Source organism: Muntiacus reevesi, chromosome 8 (genome assembly GCF_963930625.1).
Source record: "Muntiacus reevesi chromosome 8, mMunRee1.1, whole genome shotgun sequence".
In the NCBI taxonomy this organism is placed as follows: domain Eukaryota; kingdom Metazoa; phylum Chordata; class Mammalia; order Artiodactyla; family Cervidae; genus Muntiacus; species Muntiacus reevesi.
This window is the reverse complement of record NC_089256.1, coordinates 76,467,615-76,481,108: the sequence shown is the minus strand read 5'-3', so window position 1 is coordinate 76,481,108 and position 13,494 is coordinate 76,467,615. Positions and strand designations below refer to the sequence as shown.

At 40.0% G+C, this 13,494-nt stretch overlaps 1 protein-coding gene across 1 annotated transcript in view; it reads right to left on the bottom strand.

The window, feature by feature from the left end:
- Nucleotides 1-11,609, bottom strand: part of WDR49 (WD repeat domain 49) — a 169,992-nt gene extending 158,383 nt beyond the window's left edge. Inside the window, exons 1-2 of the mRNA XM_065942875.1 lie at nucleotides 11,569-11,609; nucleotides 10,986-11,243 (exon numbers count right to left, since the gene is read on the bottom strand). Of these exons, the coding sequence (XP_065798947.1) occupies nucleotides 10,986-11,153 (168 nt within the window). The 5' untranslated portion in view covers nucleotides 11,154-11,243; nucleotides 11,569-11,609. The remainder of the gene's footprint in view (nucleotides 1-10,985; nucleotides 11,244-11,568) is intronic.
- Nucleotides 11,610-13,494: the final 1,885 nt, after the last annotated feature.

The window sequence follows — 13,494 nt, the reverse complement described above, 5'->3', positions numbered from 1 at the left end:
GCTATTAAGATATACTGACATTTTAATAACATTTATCTTTGCATTGAATTATGGTATAGATAAAGAGCCCACAAAGCCATTTGGCATACCTTACCCTGCTACAGGCATGGTTCTATTTTTCCATAATTGAGACCTTGACACATACACAAAACCACACATTTTTCATTTTAGAATAATATTATGCACTGTTCTGTTATTTTCTTCTTTCCACTGAATAGTAAATCTTGGCAATTTTGTGTCTTTATTATTCACACCTGATGTGAAGAGCTGACTCATTTGAAAAGACCCTGATTCTGGGAAAGATTGAGGGCAGGAGGAGAAGGGGACGACAGAGGATGAGATGGTTGGATGGCATCACTGACTCAATGGTCATGGGTTTGGGTAGAGTCCGGGAGTTGGTGACGGACAGGGAGGCCTGGTGCTGTTGTTCATGGGGTTGCAAAGAGTCAGACACTACTGAGTGACTGAACTGAACTGAACTAAAGTATAACTCAATTTATTTATATGTTAATTTATTGATGAATATTTGGGCTATTTTAAATACTTCATTTTATTGACAATATTACAATGAATATTTTATACAAATTTTATTTCTGCCCCTGTTATAATTTATTTAGGATAGCTTATAGAATTAGAATTGCTTGTTCAAAAAGTATACATTTGATATATTTCAGAAAATTGCCTACCAAAAACAGCCTTGACAATTTACAGTCTCAGTAATAGTGTCCATTTCCTTGATTCTTTGCCAACAGAAAATATCATCAATCTTTCTACTCTTTTCCAAGGTGATGAATGAAAAGGCTGTCTTCTTACTTGCTTAGAGCTTCAAATCCAAGTCCTAATGAATTTGAGTATCTTTTAACATGTTTAGCAGCTAGTTACATGGTACTTTTCCTTGAATGCACAAAATATGACAAAGTATGTAATATATATGTAAAATAATGCTACATATGATATGTATATGTGCATATATGGGTAGATATGAACAAAAAACACACTGGAAGGATGCAACATTGAGTAGTTATCAGTTGCATTGTTGTATGGCAGAAAGTGATACATTATAAAGAAATCATCCTCCAATTAAAAAATAAATAAATAAAACCATTACAATAAAAAAAGCACAACTACCAAAAAAAAAAGAGTAGTTACCCAGACGAGTCACTAAGAGTGGGCCAGAGGGGATTTCACATGATAAATTTGATTTTATAACCATGAAGATGTTGTATTCATTCTAACTTGTCTTTAAAAGGACTGTTAAATGAAATTGTGTACGACTGGCTGCACCAACTTTTCCTGTTTGCCTGTTTCTCCTCCCTCATCTTCTAGGAAATAACCCTGCTTCTCTTTCTGTATTGTATTGTTTGTATGGAGTCCAGTTGTTTCTTTACCCCCTTGAAGGATTTCCCTAAGATCCAGTCTTAGACACTCTGCTCTTTCCTCAAGATGATCTCATATGCACCCAGGGTCTCCACCTTCCAGAATCTCACATGGACTTCTGTCTGCCTTTCTGATCCTTCTACTTGGCTCTAGTTGTACTTAATCAGAGCATCTTCAATTAGTACAAGAGAAGAACATACAGGAGCTATGAGGAAAGGGGACAGGAATAGGTATTAAGATATTTATCCAACCAGGGTGGAGAGAGAAGGCTTTCTGGAGACAGCAATACTTAAACATGAAGTATGAACAGGAGTTAGCTGGAGATTGTGGGGAGAGAAGCAGGAATATTTCAACCTGAGGCACCGGCATTTGATAGGTTTTAAAACAGGAATACTCTTAAGGCATTCAAGTAACTAAAATGCCACAAGCATGGACAATATGGGTAATGTTGCAGTGTCAGATAAGTTTGTGATTGACTTGTTGGAACTGTAAGCCTAACTGAATACCAGTGGGGAGGGGTAAGCTCTGGGCTTGAAGTGGGGAGGTAAGGATTCCTCTGAGAGAAATGGATGTCCCCATTCTCTACAACCGTGGTAGAGGAACGTGGAGAAATGGGTCTTAGACTAAAGCAAAAAGGAAAATATTTTCTGGTATCTCTAAGGGCAGAGCTGGATATCTCACAAGCTGGAATCAAGATTTACAGAAAAAATATCAACAACCTCAGATATGCAGATCACACCACTCTAAAGACAGAAAGTGAAGAGGAACTAAAGAACCTCTTGATGAGGGTAAAAGAGGAGAGTGGGAAAACCTGGTTTAAAACTCAAACTTCAAAAAACTAAGATTATGGCAGGCGGTCCCATCACTTCATGGCAAATAGATGAGGGAAAAGTGGAAACAGTGACAGATTTTATCTTCTTGGGCTCTGAAATCACTGCAGATGGTGACTGCAGCCACGAAATCAAAAGACGCTTACTCCTGGGAAGAAAAGCTGTGACAAACGTAGACAGCATATTAACAAGCAGAGATGTTCACTTTGTCAATAAAAGTCCATAGAGTCAAAACTATGGTTTTCCAGTAATCATATATGGATGTGAGAGTTGGACTGTGAAGAAGGCTGAGCACTGAAGAATTGATGCTTTCAAATTGTGGTTCTGGAGAAGACTCTTGAGAGTTCCTTGGACAGCAAGGAGGTCAAACCAGTCAATCCTAAAGGAAATTGATCCTGAACATTCACTGGAACGACTGATGCTGAAGCTGAAGCTCTATTACATTGGCCACTTGATGCGAAGAGCCAACTGACTGGAAAAGACCCTGATGTTGGAAAAATTGGGGGCAGGAGGAGAAGGGGGCAACAGAGGATGAGATGTTTGGGTGGCACCACCAACTCAATGGATGTGAGTTTGAGCAAACTCCGGGAGATAGTGAAGTACAGGGAAGCCTGGCGTGCTGCAGTTCACGGGATCTCAAAGAGTCGGACATGACTGAGTGACTGAACAATACCAATAATCACCAAGGCCAAGAATCAGTTTGGCCTCCAGCTCTAAGGAATGAGGAGTCTGGTATACTTCCAGGGGGGACTGAGGGGCTGAGAGTAGTCTGTTGGCCATATATATATGACCAGAAGTATGGAAAGGGAGCATGCTACTAGGATACCAAAGAAAGGTCTAATTGTCCAATAGAACTTTCTCTGGTGAAGAAAATGCTCTATAATCTGTACTCCCCACTGTGGTGGCTACTAGCCACATGCACTTACTGAATACCTTAAACATGGCTGGTGCTTGTGAGGAATTGAATTTTATTAAGTAAGTTCTAGTTTTATTTCATTTTAATTTAAACAGCCACCTTTGACTCAAGGCTGCCATATTGGACACATCTGGAGAAAGACCTGTGTGACAACCTGGCCTCAGAGGTTGTGAGAATTAAGGAGAGAACATGGGAAGCAACAGAGTATAGGAACACTGTGTCCCTGGAAGTCCTCAGCAGAGAATGCTGGTGCCTGAGTCAAGATCTAACAAGACTCTTTTCTGTAATATGTTGGTAACACCTGATGAGGGAAAAAATGACCCGAGGGACTTGTGTCTGACCAGAGCTTCGGGGAAAGATCAGAAATCACGGAGGGCAATTCAGAGGGCGCTTGTCTAATCATTGGGTGTAACTATACTTGCTAACACAGCACAAATGCAAAATCAAAATAGCACAAATTATACTTCTCCAGTTGTCTCTTTTCCTCACTTTTTGTTCTTAATTTTTGGGAAATTTGAAAAGGTAGGCTGTGCCCTTCATCTTGGTTTCTCTGGTGGCTCAGCAGTAAACAACCCGCCTTCTATACAGGAGACATAGGAGACGTGGCTCGATCCCTGGGTCGGAAAGATACTTTGAAGAGGAGGGCATGCAACCCCACTCGGGTATTCTTACCTGGGAAATCTCATAGACAGAGAAGCCTGGAAGGCTATGATCCATGGGGTCACAAAGAGTTGGACACGACTGAAGTGACTGAGGAAGCACACAGGCCCATGGTGTAAAGGTCTGGCTAAGCTGATACACTACAAATGAATAGCAATAGGCATCTTTGCTTGCTTTCTTTCTCCTTTATGACAAGTTTCTTGTTTGCTTTCTCTACTCCAATCCTGTCCAAAGCTTAAGGTTAAAATGTTTGTCCCTCAAAAGTACTCTTCATCACCCTCTCTAATCTAGATTAATTTTTATAAATGCCAGTTCTGAAGGCAAACAGAGAAATTAGAAAAGGCATGAAGCTGTTAGAACTTGTCACAAAATTCAGCGCGAGGGCAGCAGTGTTCAGGAAGGCCGATTTTTCATGTGTGTTGACAGAGAACTTCACTTGCTTGTGTTCCAATGATGGCATCCTTTGTTAACCTCCCCGTGAATTCTAACAACTCAGACAAAACCACCAAAGCATTCCCTGTTGTTTCCGATTGTGCCAACACCAAGGCTATCAAATTTGTCTTCATGCTATTACCTTAATGATGAGGAGGAGCACCTGCAGGGTTCACTGATTTTCTGCTGCCATCAAAAATGAGGTTTTTTGATTCCTCTAAGGGAGCTGGAGTGAGAAATGCTCTGACTTGCTGCCTTTGATCAGCAAGTGATGGATTGACTGAGATTGCTGGATGCCCTCTGTACTATGGAAGACAGTTGTAGGTTAAGCTTTACCTGTTTACCTTCCCACAGGCCTCCATTGAATGCCTTCAGAAAGGAAAAAGTAATAAAAAAGCAATGAGTTATTCCTATCCCTCCCTTTCATTCTTCTACCCTTCTCTGCATTAATTTATTATAGGACTTATTATCTGCTGATTTGCAAATAAATTTTCAAATTCCAAGGGACCAAGGCACAGAGTCTGTGTGGTACTAACTTGACATGTTCGTTTCATTATTAAAGTCCATATCCTATTGGATTCCTGTTCCTTAGAGCACCAATCCCAAAGGGTGGGTGGCTGGTGGCCAGTGGGAGCCCTGCCATACAAAGGGCTGGAAGGTTGACAATCTACCCCAGGGTCCTGGCTCTGCCCTATAGGGTAACTCAATTAAGTGTCTTTGAGCTTTAGTCTCCTCGTGTGTAAATGGGAAATAAAAATACCTGCCCTGACTACATTCCAGGCTGGTGAGAGGATCAAATCACACGATCCCTACAGAGGTATTTGGTAAAATCTCACCGTACTTCAAAGACATTAAATTTTTATTCATCATTTTTACCTCCACTGATTTCCAGAAAGAACTTGAGTTCAGTTACAGTACATAGGCAGTCAGACCATTAAAACCAAGATAAAAGAATCATAGAATGAAAACAGAAGATAATTGTTTCAGAAAAATTTGTTAAGAATCATTGTATCAGTTGAGGACTAAATTTAACTTTGAACTTCCTGGCAACAAAGGCAAACCATAAAGCATCCTTAGGTATGTAGCTTTAATTAATCTATGAAATATAGCGCACAGGTTTATTAGGAGAGACGGAAATTTTCCTACTATTACACTCTGAGGCTAGTGAGTGAGACTGTTTTCTGGGCACCCGCCTGCCTACCCTTTCCAGCTGCCCCGGCAGTAGAGATGGGAGTTTGGCCCACAAAACCCTGCCCCACTTGCTCCTTCAAGCTCTTAACTCCCACGACTAACTTGACACACGGCCAGCCTGAAGACAGAAGATGGAAGGAGCCTGCCTATTAGAATCCCTACTTGGAGCTACTGCCAATTAGAAATATCTGTCCTCTACATGAGTGATAAATAAACCTCTATCATGAATGTGCTATTATATACTTTACACAATTTGTACACCCTGTAAAATTTTCTAATTTCAGAACTTTGTTGGATACCATACTATACACTTGTCACCTATCAGTCTTACCTTAAAAATAATTTTTAAGTGATCTTCATGGACTGTATCATATTTTGACAGAGACAAGCAAAATCTAATAGTTCTGAGGAGAGGTGAAGCAAAGATGGATGGTTTTATTTATGTGTTTGGGATGGTGATGTCTAGGGTAGAAAAAAAAAGAAGCAAGAGGTAAGAAGAGTTCTAGAACATGAGTTACAACTAGGAAGGCCTGTCCATTTGGGTAAATTAATAGCAAAGATACAGTGGGCAATAAGAAGGCAAGTCCCTTATGAACTGGGAGAGTCCGAGTTTAGCAAGATGGATAGGGATTCTGCTAGCAGTCCAGGGGTTAGGACTCTGACCTCCAATGCCGGGGGCAAGGGTTTAGAACCTGGTCAGGGGAATATGACCCCACAGGCCAAACGGCATGGGCAAAAAATAAATAAAACTCATTTATACATATTAAAAAGAGAGCCTAAATAATGGAAAAGTGGGAATCTGTCTTTTTTTCCTTCAATCTCATATCCTTTTAATAGATCCCCCACACATACACCACTTACTTTAAAAATACAGACCAACACTGTCACCATCAATTTGGGTTACTCAAGTAATTTCTCCTTCTCATGTCTGGGAAAGGTGAGGATGGAAGGGGAGGAATAGTAGGATCAGAAGACCAAGATCACTCTTGTTTGCTTGTTTGTTTGGAGGAGGGGTTAATATGACTTACCTAACCGTAAATGTATGTAATTAAATTTTTGATAACAGTGACTTTCTGGATTCCTTAAAGTCTACCCTGCCAAGCAGGGCATCAGAACTCTCGATTTTGTCCTGTTGGTACAAGGGAAGCATTGTTCATAGGCCCTGCTGTAGACAAGAATGTTGGGAATTTTTATAAAGACAATCAAGCATGAATACATCATAAATTCTGCAGATTTAATCATTTATTATACCTTAAGCACAAATTTCAGAACTGCAAATACCTCCTAAACTTCTCTGGTCTATCGAGGTTAAGTGAGCACAAGTGTGTTGTGTTTAGATTCCATTCACCCCCCAAGATAAGTGTGTTCTGAGAACCTTCCCTGAACATCTCTGGGGACTTCCTGTTAGGATTTTTACTATGCCTTTCTCACACTGAACTGTTTTGGCCCTTCCTACTTTAAGCATAAATATTTCACCATTTACATATGGTTTAGGAGCTTTATTTCAAGCTATTTAAGCTTAAGATTTAGTAGGACTTGGGCAAATGGCAGCACAGAGCAGGCAGAGTGGAGCCAGAAAGGAGGTACCAGGGGATGCTACAGACAGCGCGGCTGACAGAGGCAGGTCAGGACCCAATCCAGGGAGTCCAGCAGCATAGCAAACTATAGACCCAAGCCAAACAGGCAACAAGGCTTCCAAGATCAAAGAGCAGATGGTGCTGATATAAAGAAGTCAACGATGGAGAAGTCAAGAAAAGAAACATTTAAGAACCTACATAGCCACAGTCTTAGGGAAAAAATCAAAATATATCAAGTCTCAATGCAGCGTTTCCAAAATTCCATTTCCCTTGGACCATTAATTTCTACTTCTCAAGATTCCTATAAAATCAGAAAATCATAGGCATCCTTCTTCATACAATAAGGGGCTACTGAAGTATCTAAGAAAATGTAAAATAATGTTTGACATTAAAATAATATGACTATCCAGAGAGCACATCATTTCTTTAAGTACAAGCATTTTACAGTTCTATGACTAATACAAGTTATATTCCCTGCAAACTGATATATGGCTTTTTGGACACCATTGTTTAAAAGAAAAAAAAACACCTCATAGTTACTTTTCTAGTACTTCTATCCAGATAACTTCTTTGTTCTAAAGAAAAGGATCAAGATATCTTGACATCTTTCACGTGGTAATCAAATATGAAATAAGAGATGAAAAGATGAGCTTTTGTACTCTTCTATGTGAATTTATGTCTTTGCAACTCATTGTTTCCACTCCCTACCCCAAACAAAAGGAATATAAAAGCATAGTTGTGAGTGTTATTCAAAGTTTAAATTTTGGGGGGAAATGTATGTATTAAAGTTAAGAGACTGTTAAAGGCCATGTGGTTCAATTTCTACTCACTGAAGATATAATAACTATGTTGACTGAGCACTTTTTCTACATCAAGCACTCTTTCAAGTGCTTTCCAGATAATATTTCATTTAATCCTCTCAACAACCCTATTATCCCCAGGTTAGAAATAAAGGAAACAGGCTCAGAGAGATTAAGTGATTTGCACAAAGTCACATTGTCAGTGACAAAAGAAGGGTTCAAATCCAAGAAGTCTTACCCCGACTCTTAAACACTGATTCTGACTCATTTATACCCTCATACAATAAACGTAAGCGCTACTCACATTCTCTTCCCTTTTTATTTTTAAAGAATTTTTTGTTGTGGACCATTTTGAACGTCTTTATTGAATTTTTTACAATATTGCTTCTGTTTTATGTCTTGGGTTTTTGGCCACGAGGCATGTAGGGTCTTAGCTCCCCAACCAGGGATCAAACCTATACCCTGTGCCTTGGAAGGCCAAGTTTCAACCACTGGGCCACCAGGGAAGCCCCAAGCACTTTATTTCTGAATGTTACTACTAAGATTTATATGGTGTGTAATAACTCACTTGGAAATATGTGAAACATTCACTACACAATTCAAAGACTCATCTTTCCATTTTTCAATTAAGCATTCCTACTGCTATTTATGAACATGGACTTTGCCTATTACCTGACAAATCTTCAGCTCCAAATAAGCAATCTGGGTGCAAGAAAACAAAACAAGAGATTAAAGGATCCAGTTTCAGAATTATGGCATTCTAAGAGTGTGTCTTTAGTGAATGGACTACAGATAACTGCCTTCAGAGTTCTATGATGCAGAACAACCCCTGCATTTTTCATTTTACAAGGAATTTTTCCTTTCACAGGAATCTACACTTGTGACCTGTGGCCCCATCCCACATGACAGATGGAAGGGTATTTGTGGAAATCATCTAGTGTATCATTCTTCCCTAGGTGTCTGTGCTGTTTGTGGAAACTGTGTTGTCTCGAGGGCCTAATTTTTGTTCCTGGTTGTACATTTGCCATTGGATCATTCCATTCCATCCACTGAGTCTGCTAAGATTGGATGGACTTTCATTTTTCCTTGAAGTAAGTGCCTGCAAAGCTCAATTTCTTTTTTAAACACTGTCATTAGATTCTCTAGGTTCATGCAAGCTCTGAATAGTAATCTCTTTCTCCTTTTCGATCCATCAGTGGTACCTGATCTTCAAACTTGTTAATTTCAAAACAAGTGATCCAGTCTTTGAAACATTTAGAGATTTTTAAAAAAAGATCTTGAAATTGAATTGTCCCATTTCACTTTGGTTCACTCCAGACTAATCAGTAATTTGGAAAGAACATCCAACCCCAACCTTTTGTAGCAGTTTCACCCTCTAACACATGAACTTTATAACATAGACTCTCCTAACAGACCCTAGCACTCTACTTCATGTTCTGAGGACCAGAACAAAACTGCTCACATTTCTGTTCCTTCCAGAGTCAAAGCTGTCAAAGTCTGTGGTTATGTTTTTCAGAATGCCCTCAAGCTGTCAAAGTGTTTGCAATGTCTATCAAAACATGCCAGATTCATTTGGGGCATTGGACATGAGCAGCACTAAAAGTCTTTTCAGACAAGTGGGTTTGGATGAACTGCAACAACATGAAGATTAAAATGAGAAAAGTGTAGGGCAGAGCATGTCTGTCCTACTAGATATGATAAAGTCTATTAAAAAGAGATGATTGATAGTAATGAGACATTATCAACATAGGTAGAATTTAACTGGTTATACAAAATAGGGTATAGCAGTTTTTCAATAGCTAGCAACTATTTTGGGGGGTAGATAAAGATAAAATTTGTGCCAATTACAGGGCAATAGAATGGTTAGATTTCATCATGCTTTATTAATTTCAAGGTGGTATTCCCAAACATTTTATGTCTGCTTCAAATTAACATGACATTCTCAAGCACCCCCAGAGGACATACTGAAGCCCTGAGAGCATATTTTAGCAAGTGTAATGAAGTAGAAAGGATGGAGGCTCACGTCTACTGAAATTCCACAGCATGGAAGAACACTTCTTCCTATCAGCAGAGAGGCTAAAAGTCATTTTGATGTACACTGTTCACTCTGCACAGCTGCAGATTTCCAAATTAATTGAGATAGAGAGAAGGAATTTATTCATTTATAGTTAAAATTCCTAAGGTTTATACATAGAATTAAAATTTAAAATTTTTGTTTTCATGGGCATTGCTCCAATATTTACAAAAAAGAGTGGCAGACCGATTCCTCACAGGAGATCTGGGACAATGAAGTGCCACTGCCTGCTTTGAAAAGGAGCCGTGTTGCCTGGGGTGAGGCAGGGGAGAATGTCTACACACAGGAGGTGCATGCGTGCGCGCATGCTCTGTCGTGTCTGACTCTGTGACCCCATGGCTGGAGCCCACCAGGCACCTCTGCCCTTGGGATTCTCCAGGCAAGAACACTGGAGTGGGTTGCATTTCCTGCTCCAGGGGATCTTCCCAACCCAAGGATCAAACCTGCATCTCTAGTGTCTCCTGCACTGACACGTGGATTCTTTACCATTAGCATCACCTGGGCAGCCCATATATCTGGAGGTGCCTATTTGCATTTCCAGAGGGGTATTTCCATGTTGCCTACAAGAATGGTTATTACTGGGAGTCACCCTAGAGATCTGGCTTCCCCTTCTTAGCATTATAACTTCCTATTTTCCAAAAATACATTGATGTCTAAAAAAAAAAGATTGTCTAGGAATTTATTTTCCTTCCCGGATGGTAATGATATTCAGTAGCAGCAATTTCATACCAAATAATTTTGTCTCACCCAATGAACCAATGGATAAAGTTACTCTCATGTTAAATCCAAGTGTGATTAATTCTCTTCAGTTCCCTGATGTGTCTCTCAGTTGTGTCTGACTCTTTCATGACCTCATGGAGTGTGGCCTGCCAGGTTCCTCTATCCGTGGGATTCTCCAGGCAAGAATACTGGACTGGGTTGCCATTTCCTTCTCCAGGGGATCTTTCTGACCCAGGGATCGAACCTGTGTCTCCTGCATTGCAGGTAGATTTTTTACCACTGAGCCACCTGGGAAGCCCTTTTAACTATTAAGTATATTTTTTTAAAAAATTCTTTTAAGAGAAAAGTCTTTGTTTCATCTCTTTCACAAACAACTCAAACTCTGCAGCAAATAGGACGAGTGCTTACCTCAAAGGCCCTCTGTATGTGGACAAAGTCGCCCAGGGTGAGTTGGTTGTCAAGCAGCGCTGCGCTGGCGTCCTCCTTTGCAGTTGCGCCGTGTGAAGTCCTCTCCGGGATCTCTGGCCGGGGCGGAGACCCTTTGTTCAACCCAGGGGTAGCATTCTGGCAACTCATAATGGCTTCACCTCTTTTCAGCAGCCTTCAACTCTCTCTGTAAGTTTTTGTTTTTTTTTTTCTTTCTTTTCCTTTTCCCTCAACAGGTGCCTTTGAAAAGAAACAACTTAGCAAAAAATCGAATTCCAAAATAAAAGTACATTTCAAGGCACTCAATTAGGAGGCAAAAAGTTCAAGCCCAGAGGCAGGGAAGGAAAGCTCTCGACCCTCACTCTCCCTTAATTCCAGTTTATTTTCAAAGCCCACTGTTGAATCCTTTTAAAACATCCCCCCACTGATATTCTGTTTAACCTGGCTTGATTACAAGAGTGTAAAAGCTTTCCCCTAGGTTTATAGCAATTGACACAAAATGCAACTTCTAATACTCGTTTAAAATGAAATAGAAAAGCAATTTCTCAAAATCTCTTTGGCTAACCTTGCCTTTATTCCTATGTCGTGGGTTTAAACTCCGTTTTCTGGTCTTGAGGTGTGAGATGACACAGCTGTAGGCTTTCTGTCCCAGGGAAGTGTGTGCCTCTGAAGACTACCTTCCCAGCAACACGGCCTTGTTGTTTTCATGCGCGCCTGCTGTCTTCTTTGCTTCCCGGCAACCAGTGTGAAGCCAACTAAGGCTTCTCCCTCTTCTCCTCCTCCTCACACCCCCATCCCGCCCAGCAACTAATGACTGACCTGAAGGTCTGAATAAATAATGTAAGCATTGAGGTTTTTTAAAGGACCATTCAGCCCACTCATTTTTTTTAAATTAAACTTCATCACTTCACTATTTAAAGACAACTTTTATAAACGTATTTTCTATGAAATATGTATTATGAAGCAAGATGATTATTCAAAGAAAACAACAATGAATTTAGGAATTTTACATTTTCTATGTAAAAATGTTTCATTTGTGTTTAATACGAATCCATTTCTTATCATCTCTTTGTCTTAGTTTCTATGTGTATAAAATGGGAATGGTTTAGCCTGTTTTTTTTTTCATTCCTTTCATATTTATTGAGCATCTACTATATATATTTTTAAATTTTATTTACTTTTTAGCACCAGAAACGTTTTGTATTGGGGTAGAGCTGATTAACAGTGCTGCAGTAGTCTCAGGGGAACAGGGAAGGGACTCAGCCATGCATAAGCATGCATCTGTTCTCCTCCAGCCCCCACTCCCATCCCGGCCGGCACATAGCATTGAGCAGAGTCCCCTGCGCTATACAGCAGGTCCTTGTTGGTTATCCTTTTTGAAAACAGCAGTGTGTACCCTACTATGTACTTTTGACAATACTGGGAACAACACGCAGTCGCAGATGGCAAATGTCAGCGGGAATGCTGATAACTTCATATACGAGATTAATCAAACTCTCCAAACGAATATTTCATTTTCTGTCCCATCTGGAAGTAAAATTATCATCAGTCTACAGGAGGTGCTCTGTATCCACGGGTAGCATAGTTTTTCAATTCATTGAAAATATGGAAGAAGAACACAGTATAACATAATATGATAAATCTTATGATAAAACTATCTACAGTACCATCACTGGTTCAGCTAATATTAATGAAAAGAAAGGAAAAAGGAGAAAGTTAATATTTTGTTTTCACATTTACCATGTGCCAGGCACTATACTAAGCACTTTGTAATTCCTTATCTTGTTAAAGCTTCACAATAATCCTGCAAAGCAGACAAGCTCACTCTTTCCACTTTACAGATGACATGAAAGTCACTCAAGTCATGCCTGACTCTTGCGACCCCATGGACTGTAACCCGCCAGGCTCCTGTATACATGGAATTTTCCAGGCAAGAATACTGGGCTGGGTTGTCATTTCTTACTCCAGGTTACAGGTGAAGAGGCAACATTGACCCCAAAAGTCTCACAGTTAGTAAGGTGTAGAAAATGGCAGAGTGGCTCCTGGCTTTAGATGCATGCTTCCTTTGAAACTTATTCTCATCTCTGTAAAACTGAAAAGATGTTCTCCAAGTTTTCTTCCAGCAACATCATTCAGTGAACTGGTGTTCACAGGCACAAGGTGATACAAAGCATGCTTCCTACAACACAGAGATGGACGCATCCCACAGGCTTTCCTGAACCAGTAGTGAAAAAAATGAAATATCATTCATCCACCCATTAATTTATCCATCTCTCTATCATTCATTCCGAAAACAATTTATTAAGAGTCTCTTGTATGTCGAGTCCTGACTTGGACCTGGTGCCTACATGCAAGGGACTTAGAGTCTTGTAGGAAGAATTAGCTATCTGGTTCATCTTTCATGTCAAGTCCCAACCTCTTGCTGTTTCCAGTGCTGTGTGGAGAATTGTGAAGTCATATGCAGGCTCAGGGGAAAAGAGTGGCATTATAA